This window comes from Actinia tenebrosa, unplaced genomic scaffold (genome assembly GCF_029948245.1).
Source record: "Actinia tenebrosa isolate PJP-AT-01 unplaced genomic scaffold, QUT_ActTen_1.0 PGA_scaffold6__47_contigs__length_16458017, whole genome shotgun sequence".
In the NCBI taxonomy this organism is placed as follows: Eukaryota; Metazoa; Cnidaria; class Anthozoa; order Actiniaria; family Actiniidae; genus Actinia; species Actinia tenebrosa.
The window spans coordinates 11,019,413-11,035,819 of record NW_028292583.1 but is presented as its reverse complement, the minus strand read 5'-3'; the positions used below and the strand labels follow the sequence as shown (position 1 = coordinate 11,035,819).

Sequence of the window (16,407 nt, the reverse complement as noted above, 5' to 3'; positions counted from 1 at the left end):
ACGGTAAAGAGTAAAAGAACGTAGATCATAGGATTTGACATTGTCGGGATACATTTAGATTTAGCTATGGTGTCACTTGGTCGGTCATCTTTCAACCAATGACTGTTCGTTATATCGGAAAATTTCGTAGCTATAAGCAAACTGACGAAATGTTGCCGTCGCGCTGAAATTTTGACAAGTAAGAAGATACGGCGGAACCACTCTAGTGAAAACTGAAACACCTTACCGGCATATTCGAGCTTGCTACCTTTTTCTTGGAGTCTTGGATTCCTAGGAATCTTTTGCTATTATGCTGAAAGAGTCTTTGGATAATTTTTCTGGTAAATGTGCATTCCCGAGCTTCGAATATTTCATACAATATAGGAAGTTCAATGTTCTCAAAAGAAAAGAAAAACGTTGATAATTTCTAGGAATCCGCTAGGGGCTAGGAATCCGCTAGGAATTAAAAATTTTGCTGTCATACTGGATTTCCAAGATTCTTATATTCCACGAAATATAGGAAGCCAGAAGTTTATGTTAATGAAAGGGACGGGGGGGGGGGGGGAGGGTTGATCATTTCTAGGAATCGTTCTATGTCATACTGGATTTCCAAGTTTTGGATATTCTATCTACGTTGGAAATATAGGAATTCTAACGTTCATAAGGAAAGGTACGGTTTTTATTGGAGGAGGAGGCAGGGCTGGGACTTCAGATGGGAAGGTCATCAGTAAAAATTTGAGCTTTTACGGAGCCGGTCAAACCTTTTTATTCTGACGAAAGCGGTTTCATTATTGACTCTATAATAGGAAGGTCATAAATTTCTTACTGAATGAAATGGGGAGGGCTTCAACCATTTTTTAAAAAGTTTACTCCGTATTCCCCTCTTCCCCCCTCCCCCCAATAAAGAACGTACCTTCCCTAAACAAAGAGAAAACAAAAACGATTGATTATTTCTAAGAATCTTTTGCTCTTAACTCTTAACTAAAACGGAGAGCACGAGCAGGGTGGCTAGGAGAAAATACCATGGAATACTAAATCCGGGAATCACCTTAAGCCCAAAAACAACAATTCTACCAAAATTATCGGAACAAAAATCTTCCCTCTATGCCTAATAGTTTGTTTTAACACTACGTATCGAAACTAATAACCCAAGAGACGAGAATCCGTCAGTTTCGCCTTTCAATGTCGTGATATACAAATGAAAGCATTTTAAAACTCATATCACTAGTTTTGATATAAGACGTACCTGGTATAGTGTAGTATTAACTTGCATTAAAGTTGAGAAGCCGTTTCGATCAACTAAACTATTTTCAAGATATTTAGACTTTTATACTTTGTTCCCACCCATTAGTCACCTATCATGCCCATATAAGGAGCTATCACAAGACTAAGATGCGAGTTTCTCGGAAGGATGAGCCTGGACAAGAAATATGGGAAGTTGATGGATTCTAGGAATCTGTTGCTGTTACAGGGGCGGCGGAACCGGGGGGGCCTGGCCCCCCAAAAATATTGGTTCTTAGTCATTGTCTTACGGCGCATGCGTCTGCAATCAAACAAAATATTGTCATTATCACATAGCGTTAAATATAATCTTCAGTGCCCCCCCAAAGATTTTTGCAGTGCCCCCCCCAAAGATTGTTAGCTTCCGCCGCCCCTGTGTTAATATGCATTTTCACCTAAAGTCAGGGAAAAGTCAGGGAATTTTGTTTAAAGTTAACCATGAGTATCCGTATACAGAATTAATGTTTAAATATAATGATATGGATTGAAAATGAAGCCGAGTCTGTTAGGAGCTATACAACGTATGAACGGCAAAATACCGTAGTACGTACCACAGGTAGCCCAAGCGTATACATTGTACTGATTTACTATAGAATATATGGGACTTCATAAATCTTTATTTTCGTTCATTGAATTTCAATAAAATCCACTGAAACTTCTACAGCGTGTTTTGGTTGTTCTTAGCTTCACTCTGAGCGAATTTCGTTCAATCTAACTGCACTTTCCCCACAAGTTATTGTAAGTTAGGACAATTAGTCTGCCAAGTTTTTTTGTGGAATGTGCGCTAAAAACAGACACTGTGAGATTCAGGCCCGGGGGGTACTCTGCCAGGATTTGGGTAGCTTGCGTATAGCTTTTTGAAGACCATAGTAACCAGTTTCGGTCAATACGAAAGTAGAAACCCTGAGTATGACAGGAAACTCAGGAAAAAAATTGGAACTTGAGTGAAATTGCATACCCTGTTTATGACAAGAAGCTTGAAAAACCATACCCTGTTCAGCGGATCATCCCCGTATAGTCCATATATGGGAGTACCCCCCCTGGGGATTCAGGTTATAAGCCCGCCTGTTATAAGCACTCCTGGTTAATATGAGCAAAAGGCAAATGTCCTTCCAGTTATAAGCCCTCCTGGTTTTAAGCCCAGATCTGGAATCCTGTGTTCATTTCATTGATGCACATTATATTGAAAGATTGACTAGGAAAAAAATAAATGTTCCCTCTTTATCCTAAACTCTTTTCTTCATGTGATTAGCCCCCTGAATATAAGCCCTCCTGGTGATAGGCGCTAGCCGTCGCGTGGTATAAATTGTGTAGGGTTGTTTTACAGTCAGCAAGAAGTTCATACATTGTTCTTGGATTTCCGTATAAATGTACTGACTTTAAATGAACTATTTACTTGGTTTGTTTAGTTAGTTCTCTAAATACAAGTAAAATATCATTTTTCTAACTTGATTGAAGCTTCTCTTATTGCTGTTAAGAGAGCTAACTAAAGAAATCTATCTAAATTTGAATTTGTATGGGAATCTGAGAACGATGTCCAAACTTTTTGGTGACCATAACACAATCCAACAAAGTGTTCATGACATGACAGCTGCCCCTGAAATGGTGAATTGCCCTTATGAATATGCAAAAACTCAAGGTTCATAACCAGGATTTTATGGCATGTTGCACAGAAATGGTACAATAATAATATATTGTCACTGAAAAAAGTGGAAAGACCACATGCACACCACATACCTGTGAAACAACTACTACCCATTTAGGACTTAACTAAAAGTGTTTAGTCATCAACGATTTAGTATGTAAAAAAGCTAAGAATTCACTCAGGCATGAACAAAAGAAAGATGCGCACAGGTATTTGCTTTAGTTCCCAATGTTCTGCTCCAGTAATATCCACTCTTTTGTATAAAATAGCAACGAGATAGCTGCAATAGATAAAACATCTTTGCTTTTGTTTCACAGATTATTATATGGTGTGTACTCTATGATAACATGTAAGGATAATTTCTAATTATTGTAGTAAGCAGGAACACAAAGGAAATAAGCTCAAAGTAAATCAGATTGTAACTATTAATGAATCATTTTGTCTTTTTTTGTTTTGATGCAAGGTTACTTATTTCTATAGCATGACTTATCTTTAATAACAATGTAATAATGCATAATAAAGGCATTAAAATCCATGTGCCATTAGGAATGATGTAAAACAACAAGTGTTCTGACCACGATGTTTGGGCAATAAACTCATCACCATGGCACAACTTGGATGAGATGACGAAATATAGCACTGTCTTGGAACACGTCATTGTTGAAACAATAAGTGCCATTGCTACACTATGAACAGAACTCTGGGCATTCTAAGAGAGAAAAGTCAAAAGATTTATTATAAGTTCCTAATCTTATGCAAAATATATGTATAAACTCACAAACCATTGAATATTTGTCATGAACTAAAGATTTTAGTTAGCCAGGGATGACTATTAATTTCTATATATGCAGGGGCAGCTCTAGAGGAATGTGAGGGGAGGTGGGGGGAGGGAGGGGGATTGTTGGATTGTTTGTACTCTTTAAACTTTAATCAAGGGGGGGGGGAAGGGGATTGTCTGTACTCTTTAAACTGCAAAATCGACAGTTTAAACACCCCTAGGCAAAATTCTGAATCAACCCAATAGGATATGATATGGTATGATAACAAGAAATGTTCTTACCAAAATAAGTGTAATAGTATTGAAGAAAACTTCAACTAGATTCATCCTAGTGAAAAAGTGGTTAATTAACATAATGAATTGCATCATCAAAACCAATTAAAAATAATAGAATAATAATTATATATAAAATTAATAATAGGATAATAGATACTTACCAGCTTTGACCAATAACAAAGCCATCCTTCAGGTCTATATATCGCTTGTCAATTTCAATGTAAAGATTGTCTAAAAATGATATTTGCAAGAGTCATAGAGACTTGAACTAAATGTTTTATGACCAAAATGAATATAAAACATTATAAATAAAACCAGCATTAAGGGAGCATAAATAATAATTATTCATTATTTATCCCTGGGGCTAGAGGAAGGGGGCTAGGAAAATTCATAATTAAGTACAATCTTCCTCCCTCGTCAGTTTAGGAACTAACAGAGGAATCAAAATCATTAGTATAGGAAAAAGTGGGAGGGCTGTGGCCCCCCTGCCCCACCCCCTCTGCACCCCTGTTAACAAACACACCTGCTTTGCAATATTATTGGTACAGTAAAATTATAAAGATGTTTTTTTCATGCTTAAAATGGATATGAGAATTATGTTTAAAGGGAGCATCCCCTATTTTTTTCTCCCCCATCACATACCCCCACCAAGGCATTTATAGGTCGACCCTTTATGTTACGTTCCATTGGATTGTTTTCTGCATAATACAACAGCTAATAATTTTGTTGAAAACTTAGATATGCAGAAAAAAACTACAAGTATTTCGAGGCGAAGTATTTCAAAGAAGGCGCCATTGATTGACTTTTTTCTCTTATCATTTATTAAAACATGCTATTCATGTCAAGCCACACAAGAGAATGTTACATTCATGATAATGGTTTTGTATTCGCTCAATAGATTGTCAATGTTTATGATAATTGCGCTAATGAATTTTCTGTTCTTTATGAATGCTTGCCAATAAATGCAATAGCTTGTTGATTGGTGTTATTGAATTTTAGTTTGATGTAAATGACTAAACAGTTTCCGCCCACAGTGTCTGAACGAACTTTTGTTTGTCAATTAATGCTATTGAATATCCATACATATTGAAATATCGTAATTGAAAGTTCGATCCACACTAATGAAATGTATTGTAGAGTAAATGAATACATATTCACGTTATTGATATAACTCTTGGCATAAATGAAAGTATCTTTTCTGCTAATGAACAGCAAAAGGTGTACATGTACATTTTAGAACTTTTGCATTGCTTGCATGACAAAATACTCACAGGGTCGCACAAGATAATTCAGGTCGCCTCCAGGCAGGGTACGAGGCCTGAGAAGAACGAAGAGAGCATCTATTGTGCAAATAACAGAAGACAGGGCAAGCCAGAACGCAATCCATGAAGGCAGTTTGAATGATTTCTGCAACTTGTCTGCCATCTTGAACAGAAATCACGTGATCATAATCCGCTGTACAAGAACGCGCGCGAAAATGGCGCGAAAGTGTTACTGTGGAGTTCCGGAAAATCATGTGAACAAACAGTTCAAAATCTCCACCAAATAACCATAATTTATTTATAAAGCACCCAAAATACTTTCATTATTATAAACAATATGAATTCAACAAATATTTGGGCGAATCTCTTCCAGTTTTTTCTCTCAAATAGAAATTTCTTCTGGGCTGTTCCTTTCGAATCTTATCTGCAGCCCAACCTGTCTGCAGCCCATCACATCAACAATCCTTCCCGAACAATCGTTTATAACTTCACCACTACGACCTCAGCTAACGGATGTTTTATTTAACTCTGTTGGTGGTATCGTCAGTGCTTCCGTTGTTGGACTGTCCTGTTTTGGGATGGAAGTTTATTTTGTTGCTGCAGAGGAAACAGTGGTGATTCCAGGTAAGAATTCTTCAAAATCGATTCGTGTTGAAGTGTCATGAAAAACTTACCTGTATTTAGTTTTGTCAAAAAAAAATAGTTTACGATCTTGAATATTCATTCAATGATTGAAGACTATTTTTCAGTCTAAAAAATTCAGTTCCACGCATTTATTGATACCAATAAACTTTAAGAGAAAATATATTGATGGTTTTCACGGCGGCCATGTTGGAGGAACTTAATTTTCAATGAATCATTTTGTTATATCCTCCAACATAAGCCATCAGGCTACTATAAAGCTAGTTTCATTGATAGAAGTAAATACATTATTAATATTATCATTTCAGCACCTATTTTAAGGTATTTCAAGTTTATGAATTTAACATATGATTATTGATAAGGAAATACATTAATATAAAAGAGTTATATAAACCAGATGTGGCTCAGTAATAATTTTCAGTGTTAGTTTGAATCCATCGATTTTTTGATTCAAAGATTTTGTTATGGAATGCATGGCGCTAGCTGTGCAGCTGTTTCAAATACCTCTATGATGTGTCATTTCTAACAATATTTTCTTTCCGGAGCTCGAGAAAATGAACGGGTTATGACTCTATTTATATACCTTATCTTCCTCTCCCCTCCTCTCTACGTTTTCGTTTTCTGACTAGCTTCGTCATGGCCTTGAAATTTAAAGCATGCAAGATGTTGGACAAAATTCCAAACTGACAGAAATAGGAAAGACTTTAGTTCGGATATGGAGCTCGGGCTCCCGGTGGCTATCGGTAACGGTTTAAGTCATACTAAATGAGGCTGGCATGGTTTCCGGTAACTGTAACATCGTCCGACCTCCGGAAAATGATTAGTCTAACTTATAACATCCTCGTTGAAGTAATAAGGCACAAACCGGAAAACGTGACAGGTATTGAAATATTTTCAATAACAGCATGGAATCGTGTGTAAAATATAAATGACAAGGATAGGGATGTTGTGCGTAGAGGATGGGGAAAACACCCCTCCCCCTGAAAGGAAGAAATTGGAAATAAAAGAAAGAAGAAGAAAAAATAAAAAAATAAATAAAATAAAATAAATTAAAATATATAAATTACTATGGAGAAATAGGAAGAAAGAACGAAAGAAAAGAAAGGAAAACAAAAACAAAGTGATCTTTGCAAGAATAACTTCTGAGAAGTGAAAACGCACTGTCTTCCAAAAAAATTTTTAAAAAGAAAGAAAGAAAGACATCACCACAAATAAAGAAATAACAAAAAGACGCAAGGAACGAAAGACTCGGAAATTATACCATTAAAGATATCCCTGCAGTTTATATTGCCTAATATTAGAGTCAGTACTCGATCATTCCTATTTCCGCAAAGAAAAACATCAGCACAAATAAAGAACTAACAAAAAGATGTCAGAAAAGAAAGACTGAAATAATACCATTAAAGATATCCCAGCAGTTTATATTGCCCAATATTAGAGTCAGTACTTGATCCGAGGAATGGAATATAGGAATGGCATTCCTATTTCCGCAATCGCTATACAAACTGCTTTTGGGTTGTTACTAGGCGAATGTTGTCAAATAAACCAGACAGCACGATGAGGTAGATTTAACCTATCGTAATTTTCACTTCCGGCATGTGTAAATAGAAGTCCAGAATTTGCCATCCTAATGACCAAGAAAGGAGAATCATAGATGTTTTGCTTGTTTTGGCACCTCGTTATGTCACGTCTAGTTGGTATTTGGTCATGAAGCCTTAATAGAATTAATCCATTAGGTCCATTATAGATGAGGTGTGTAGGGTGGGCCCGGAGTTGCAATTCTCGTGCCATGTGGGGACGGACCTTTCCGTCCATTTCCCTCATCTGTCGTTCAATTCATGCTATGACATGATTACAAAGGCTAGCGTGATTGCTTTTTCAGGTTAGCTTAATGTCAAATACCATAAATATTATTACTCTATCATAGGAAATGTGATATCGTGTTTAGTGGGTGTTTCTGAGCCTTGTTATGCGTATTTAGTGCAAGATTACCGTGGTACTGACATGCGCCCTGCAGGGAAATAATGATACTTGAAATGAGTGAATCAGTGTTCGAACAAGCACTGGGATTTATGGGATTTTGGGTGGCTTCAACATAGGAGTGAGGGGTGATAATGAGAGGTGATCATACACGAGGGAGGGGTGGTTGGGGGGTTTTTACCTTACACTAAATCATACCTGGGAATTAATCCCCAATTTAATCCCCAAGAGAATGGAATTCCTTCGATTTCACCCCCAGATTGAGAATTAGTACATGGGGTCCATTAAGAAATGGCAAGATCTAAAGCAACCATGAGACACAAATTCCCCAGTCTGTCCCATCATCCTTCTTTGTTCACTACTCAAGGCATAGCGGTTTGAATGGCTTTATTCCAAAAACGCCTTGCAACTGCATTTATAAATATTTGAGACGATTTCATTCCTATATCTAATTATTTCTGTTGACCTATACGGTAAAAGCGCACCTTGGGTATATTTGCGCCCTTTATTAGTGTCGTGCCCAAACTTCGCCAATATTAAGATTCGTTTCTTACTTATGCTGCGTTTACACGGTACCGGACGAATCTTTAACCGGTCAAACATTTGACCTGTACATAGTGTTTACACGGAACCGCGGTCTCTTTACTTTGCTAGGCCGGCGTACGAATGTTTGTTCGGATAGCTCGGTCGCGTGTGACGTACGACTTTTGGCCTGTTAAAAATTCGTCCAGTACCGCGTTAAACGCAGCTTTGGTCTGTCACTAAAGATTGTGAGCTTGAAGGCTCCAGCGACATTCTACTCATTCCCTTGGTGAGATAGTGCGCATTCTTTTGTTCTATCTTAGCCTTGGATTAAACTTCTAGCACATTATAATACAAGGAAAGAAAGTTATTTTTACCCTACTTATTGAATGTTATTACAATGACCTATCAAATGTCACAATCCATTATACATTGAATAAATCCAACACAAAAACACATGTTTTATCACTCATGCTGTTTCATTCGACATATTCTTAAGAGCAAACGCGGCAATTTCCCGCCTTTTTGACACAACACCGACTGATTGGATTTAAATAGAAACGAAATTGAATCAGCTGCTTTCATCGTTACATGGTAAAATTGGCGATGATCTATGACGCATAGCAAGGCAGTCTCATTTAACAAGTTCCCTTGAACGACCTATACAGATTGATTGATAATAATTGACAATTATTGACGATAAATAATGGATGATCAAATACACCCCCAGCTGCGAGCCAAACCAATCAAATTCAGGATCGTTTTATGATGTAAATTTTATGTACACTAAGCGCTCCTGCAACGGTTTGAGTTTCACCTTGAAAGAAAACTAATTGTGTCTTAAAAGCACTAAGAACGCCGACAGTTTAGTAGAGAAAACATGTTCTTGGATTGAAATCTTATCTTTTGAAATCAGAATAATCCAGCTGAAGTGGATGACAAGAGGAAGATTTGACGAGTTCACATCAATGCTAGACGCACAAAGTACTAGAACTCCAGGCGAAACTCCAGGCTAGATTGTACATATATTCCTTGATTGAGGTTAGTATGTTTGTTATGAACGCAAAATGTCAAGGTGATTAGTTATATACACATATGACCGGGTAAGATTAAGTAAAAATGAGAAATGAACCTCTCGGTGTGACGCTCACAGTCATTTTATATAACATTAAAGCCGCAAGAAACCTCGTTTGTTCTTTAGTGGGAAAACTTAGGTTGATGTTAATGATAATGTACTGGACTGCAATTAGCACTCGCAAACTGCACTAAGACAGTGATTATTCTAAAGTTTTTACAATTATATATTAGACAAAGCACTTCGTGCATCTGTAGTGAGCCATGTTGAGATTCGGCCAAGTTGCATGCAGTACGGTTAATGCTGCCGCGTGCCAATGTAATTGTTGTTGTTCACTCTGTTGTCGTGTGACTATTTTCCATCTATTATCCAGTTTACTCCCTAATCATTGTCGTCCAAAAATTTGCTTAGCTGAGTTTAATTCTTACAAGCTAAAGCTGGCATGCTGTTTACATTCTTTCAGTCTATAACCTGATACATTCAGTTGGCTTATTACTTCAGTTGTCATTGCTGCTGTTGTCCTGTTGCAGGTCGTTATTGTTTCAGTATTTTGTTGTGTAGAATAATTTGTTTTGTTGTTGTTTTATTGTTTGTGTTTCACTGTTGGTGCGGTTTTTGTTTCTGTCGTGTGCGAGATATCTGTTTTTCTTTCTTTTCTCTCTTTCCTGGCCGTAAAGCATGCTATATTGCAGTGTTAGTATAACCGTTTTATTCACGCTCTCTAAGTATACTTCTTAGTCGCTTCATACTCACTGCCCGGCGGACACGTGAACTGGAATATACTGGTTTCGGCTTGTTGGTTCTCTGTTGTGTGTGCTTTTTTCTCGGCGGATTTTCTCGTTTTCCTCCCTCCCCAAAATCAACACTTTATTTCGGTCCCGCTTATACCCTTAGGCCCACTATATCAGTGGGAAAACTGATAAATCAATCAGTCAAATTTTCCCTCCCTCCCCCTAATCTGTAAACTTTGCGGTTTTGAAGAAACATCTAAACTAATTCGTTTGAGTAGCCAGACCAAGAACAAAGACAAACCTAAGTGTTGACAAGATTCGCTAAGTAGTATCCAGATTATACATAATACTGAGTAAACCACCGATGAAACTGACAAACATCTGGTATATCTTGTAGATGCACTTGCTGATAACCGCATTTCAAATTGATTGCTTTACGCCTCTACGTACTTATGGGACACATAGAACATCAGTTGTGTAATGTACGCATCAAGCGCAATTAGTAAATCCTTTCCGCTTAATAATCTTCTTTGGGCCAGGATTTCTCTGTGCACTCACTTGTGCCATAGTGGTTTTTGGGCTGCATTGCGTGAGGCTGTTTCAGTGCGCGTGTAGCCTTCGGGGGTAAGAGTGTTAGGTGTTGTTGCCTAAGGGCGCTGATGGCTTGTTTTGTTGCTTTGCCTTGCCATGGAGTTAGCAAACAGGAAGCCATCTTTCATGGTCCCTTGTCACCATTAAACCTTGCCAAGAGGATGAAACACGGATGACTGACATCGCTTAAGGTGGCTTCTGGGTCGTGTTATTGGTGAGGCGTAATTGAGCCAACATACGGAGAAACCGTCAGCGATTATCAACAGGAATTTCAGACAAAGCATTTTCGAAACCGAAAAAAACGCGCTTTCATGCTGAGAAAAAAATTCAAAGCAGATTTTGTGCCTACTTGAACAGATCGTGATTCAACAAGGAAGGCGCAGCCAGGAATCGCTTATTGTTGTCATCATCCAAATTGGGTCAATTTTAACATTCCGCTAAACACAAACTTGATACTCTTGACCTTCAAATCGAAACCGTTGAAATACTCCATCAGGGGAGAATAAGAGGCAGGGCCAAATATGGCTTCCAAAGGATGAACAGGCATTTGCGCACAACAAGGATGAGAACTATGTATCAGCGTGAGACTTCACGTGATTCAAACACCAACAGAAATATTCCTGATATTTCCCTACGCTTTGAGCAAAAGACGGCCTTCTCAAGTTTACCCAAGATTAAGTAAAACCAGATGAATCGTAATTTTTGCGATTGCGAGGGTATTAGCCTCGAGGCCTTGGAATTGTGCGTTTCTTATTTCTACCCGAAGAAATAGATGACAGTGAATGGATGTATTCGTTGATCTGAACACTCTGGTTTCCCGCGCTGTCTCACTTGACTTTTTACCGATTTCTACCAATGAGGAAGTCGAATCCAGTGTTACTTATGACCAGGTGTCTTTAAAATTTAGGTCTCGAAGTTTATTCTATAAGGCATGAGGCAACAACCAAATTATGTCGTTGTTGGCTGAAGATGCTGATAACATACTGTAGCGAATTACATGAAGCCTGAGTAGCGCTTTCTGTGCAGGTGGACAATTAGTGATATTTAATGCATTTATGGAACAAGTGGTATTATCTCATGTGAGTATTCAACGGCGGAGGGAATAATCACTGAATACATTTGCTATATTACATGCTGTAGATTGTAAAGTTTATTTGAATCATCTTTTACATACTTAAAAAAATAATCTACATCGGATTTACTGCCTATTCTTTATTGTTTTTACACTATCACAAAAATAGATACACTATGTAAAATTAGCCATGCAATTTCTCAGTAAATTCAATCAACTGCATCCTTACACATGCATTTGTCATAAACTTTAAACTGTGTAAATTGGTGTTTTTTTAGTGATTAATAATCAAAAATAATTAGACACAGGAAAAGATCAAAGGAGAATAGGAAAAACTCTGAAAAAACAACCCGAAAACAAACTGAACTATTTTTATTATGTGTCAAAAATAGGCAGACGTAAGCCGTTCCACTAAGGCAAGAGGAGAAAGCTGGACACTAAAAGACAAAACGAATCCACTAAGTTTGAAAAAAAACCCAATCTAGTGGGCACGCTCTACTGCATGAGGTGACACGGAGAGAGCTGGAAAGCACTGTGAAAGATAAACTAAAAAGGATAGAAGTCTGAAGAAACAAGGTCAAAGGTAAAAAAAAAATAACCCCACCCCACCTCTCAAGGGGAGATGCTTCTAGCTAGAGAATCACCAGTGAAATGCAGTTAGTTATCGAATCTAGGATGATAGACTCGTTTTGGTAGGGTGTCATTTAAAAGCATCATTTCTTTTTGAAACTAGAACCAGGGTTTCTTTAGTCATGAACCACAATGTACCACCACAAACCACCAACCAGGACACACTCGCAGTTCCTGATGATCAGGCCGGAAACATATGCACCCATGCACCAATACACCCCCTCGAATTTCTTTAGTTATCGTTGGCCAATAGTGAGCACAGGTTGGGATGGTCGTTGTTTCCACGTTGAGTGGTTGATTTGACCTGAAAGTAAACTAGTGTACCGCGATAACCTCTTGTAATGATAACATGTAGCCATTAAAACCTGGGTGGTCTGGAGAAGGCGGGAAAATTCGCACGTATCCGATCCGAAGAAAGCCAAGATTTTGAAAATATGAAATGTGATCACTCGTTCGTAAGATGTATTCTTGATAGCAAACATGTTACAGCCTTTTTCAAAGAATAGTGTTTATTATTACAGCGCGCAACATGGTAAATGAGACAAGGAATCAGTACTGTATGTATGCAAGATTAAAACTACGCCGGTGTTTTACTTACGTTTTTGATATCCGCCAATATGATTTTTAGTAACAGTTATGCGAGATTTTAAGAACTGTTTAAATTTTTGGTGGATGGATAAGAAAAATAAAAAAATTCAAAAGAATATTCGAGAAGACTAGATAAACCGAGACATTGAGCTCAATTTACCGAAAAAGGGGGAAAAACGAACACTAAGTAAATATTCGGACAAACAAACAATCAAAATAGCTAAAGAAAACATGGAATAATAAGCCATTAACAAAATAAAACTCAGTCAAGGAGAAAAACTTCATTTTCATGCAGAAAGGGAAAAGGAAAACAAAAGAATTGAAACAGTAGATTTGCAAAAATACATTGCACGTATATATGTTTTTTCTTATTGAACTAAGTACGACAATAAAAAACGATCTCTAAACTAATTCCTACATAACGCTAGCCTAACGAGACACCCGTAGCCATCTTTACGATCAGATAAGCTTGATATGATTGCAAAACATGACATGGATCCAACATCAGAAGATATGAGATCTTTACCTGTTGAAGTAATGAGTCTGCTCGTCTTTGGGAATCTGTCTTTCTAGTGGGGGTAAATCCTTCTTGAACCTTAACTGTTAAAACACGGCTATCTTAAAGGATATTGCTCGATTCACATGGCGAGCCGGGAGAGCTGTAAATTGGTTTAGAGTAAATATTCCATCATATTCTGCCCTTAAAACAGAGGCAGAAGTTGTAAAAAGAAACGCCCTGGAAGTTGATAGGATTTACATCTGCGGTTGGGCGACGACTTTGCAATTCTGCAAATTCCTTCAACTTTATTTCAATCGTACTTTCTTAGTTAATTGACTTGAACAAATATCTTCCTCCAAATAGGAAAAGTTGCTTTTTTCGACAAACGGAAGATTTGGTTAAGGAAAATATCGAACGTTATTATTTTTTGTGATTCAGTTTTTGCGGGGACAAGTTTTTACGGTTTTGAATCGGTGCTATAACTTGTACAAAAGATTTTCCTTGAAAGCTATAAACTACATTCTTTTTCGAAAAGCTGGTCCTGAATAACCACCGCACAAAAAATGAGATATTTTCCAGCTTATAGTAGCGCCAGTATTGATAAGTTTGTACAAGTAGTGCGTCATGGTACAGACAGACAGACAGACATCGAATAGTCACAACCTCAGATTAATTAAGCTCGGTTAAGTCTGTTTAGGATTCGTAACCCATAAGGTCAACGAGAAAAAAGACCATTAAGCATAAAAGCTCCCAGACAAACCGTTGAAATCACTATCTCAGAGAATCACAGTCAAAATCGTATGACAAGATGTCTGTTATTTGAGAGTATCCATAGTGCAATGGGGGTAATAGTCTCCGTTCGATACAGACAACTACTGGTCAATTCTCAATCCAAAATAATTGTAAATCTTGAAGGGATGTTAAAATATATGATAGATATCTTACAGTAAAGAGTTGGATCTATAGCTCGCTCGTGTAAAAAGATCTACAATGCGACCATGGCCAAATATAAATCGATTTCTCACGATCGGGCCACTCTCACTCGGCGGCCTGTCCGGAAGTCAGATGGTCCATGTGACAAGGGCACCGGAAACTTGCCCTTCATTCCGCGGCATTTTCTCTGCTCTATATTGTATTATAAGTAGCTTGCGTGGGAGACAAGATTACTATACGAACCACAATACTCTGCGACTCAATTCTCTGAGTTGATGTTTTGACCAGTTGTGCAGAACACACCAAGGTATAATCAGGCACCACGCGTGTGGGCTCAGGATTGGAAGCGAACGACTGTAAAACTAAACACCGCGGTCTTGTACGTTCATTCGTACGTTACTTCCTGTGAAGTGCGGAGTCTCTGTGCTTAGTAAGTCGGATGTTTGTGGTAGATCTAAGGAGTCCTAACTGTCTACTAACCAGTCGAAAATTGACTGCTGATGTAACTTCCAAGTGGCACTCGTTTCTTTAGACGAATTCTACCGATATTGTACTTCTTTGAAAAACTACAAAGGAATGTCAATAATTGTTGTCTACTTGCTGAAACTGCTGAGCTAGGTGATTTCTATTTTGAATGAAGAGCGGTTGTTTTAGACGAGTGGAATTGATGGTTTCAACCCAGGAGGGTTCGATACGCTTATGCTAACAATATCTAGGTAAGTGTATGGCGTAATTAGGTTATCAAATGAGGGTATGTATACATATAAAGCGAGTATGATACTCAGTCACTGATCTTCCTCCATTGGGGGCTTTTGAATAGACGGCTTCCAAGGGTTCAAGATTCGCATCTTCAAGGGTAGCAATTCGCACGCAATCAGAAAACGAAACAAGAAGCGGCGGTCAGCTTTAGACATAACATTATTTCAGTTATCTTGAATCGAAATGTGTTTGTCTAACAGACACAAAGAATTCCGCTAGAATAAAAAAAATTCAAAATGATCGTGTTTGGCGATATATTTTGTTTGTGTTGGTCAACTATAATCTTAAAGCCGGTTCTCATTGGCCTGAATACGTCTGTCATACAGGCCATCACCACCGAGTATGTACTCTGGATAATCTTTACCAGTATTAGGGAACACATTCAATCATACCCACAGCTCTACTTTGTTTTTATCTGAAGATGTCTGAAAACGATATTACCGGTCAATCATTAAGGCAAGCCATTGTTGCGCGTATTTGATTCAACCCGATGCCCGTCTTTGCCCGTTGACTCAGAATCCCTCACACAAACAAATGTCAATTATTCTTTAATTAAATTAAACGCTAATTGAGTACTTTCTTATCTATTTAAGGATCAGTTTTTATACCACTTTCGTGTGGCACTCCGGGTTGTATTGTCGTGTATAGTAACGAAGGCTTTCGTGTCTCGCATTCGTTCTCCAGATTTGAAGTTACAACATCGATTAGCTTTGTCAGTACAAGTGTTTTTATTTTACTGCGTGGCCTTTGAACTTGCCGATTTGGCTTTGAAGCCCGGAGAAGTCTGTGGTTCTAGATTTCTCCAGAGCACACTTTAATTTTACAGATTTGCGTCCTCACACCGTCTTTCGCAAGTGCGCGCAAATACCTAAGACGTAATACTTTGTTTATTTCTACATCTATCATTTGGTGCCAATCTTCCGAAAAATTTTAATCTTTAATAAGACACTCGTCTCTTTGAAAAGGTTGCCTATTAAAAAAAACGAAGAATACGTCGGATTACAAATATAAAACTACTGGGGTCTCGAAGACCGACCTAAGATACTGTGATCAGGAAGCAGCCCCATTTTCCCAGCCCCATTCTTTTTTTCGATCATTGTTTTTAATTTGAGAAGGAATTTCCTGGCCGTTTGAATTTTAGCACTTTGTGTGAAACTACTCTTC

At 37.9% G+C, this 16,407-nt stretch overlaps 2 protein-coding genes across 4 annotated transcripts in view; both read right to left on the bottom strand.

The window, feature by feature from the left end:
- The window catches only part of LOC116297562 (uncharacterized), a 34,005-nt gene extending 32,704 nt beyond the window's left edge, over window positions 1-1,301 (bottom strand). For 2 of the 3 annotated variants that reach the window (XR_016121513.1, XM_089038723.1), the window contains exon 1: window positions 1,226-1,301. The gene's annotated coding sequence lies outside the window, so the exon portion shown is untranslated. Of the gene's footprint in view, window positions 1-226; window positions 303-1,225 lie in introns of all 3 variants that reach the window. The other variant, XM_089038724.1, reaches the window with a different exon arrangement.
- A 1,595-nt stretch (window positions 1,302-2,896) lies between these two features.
- LOC116297551 (uncharacterized) lies at window positions 2,897-5,441 on the bottom strand. The gene is made up of 4 exons (XM_031705797.2): window positions 5,231-5,441; window positions 4,121-4,190; window positions 3,966-4,011; window positions 2,897-3,614 (listed from the first exon to the last, which is right to left on the bottom strand). Exons 1-4 carry the CDS (start codon window positions 5,382-5,384, stop codon window positions 3,339-3,341), a joined length of 546 nt encoding a protein of 181 aa, XP_031561657.2. The 5' UTR covers window positions 5,385-5,441; the 3' UTR covers window positions 2,897-3,338.
- Between the last annotated feature and the right edge of the window lie 10,966 nt (window positions 5,442-16,407).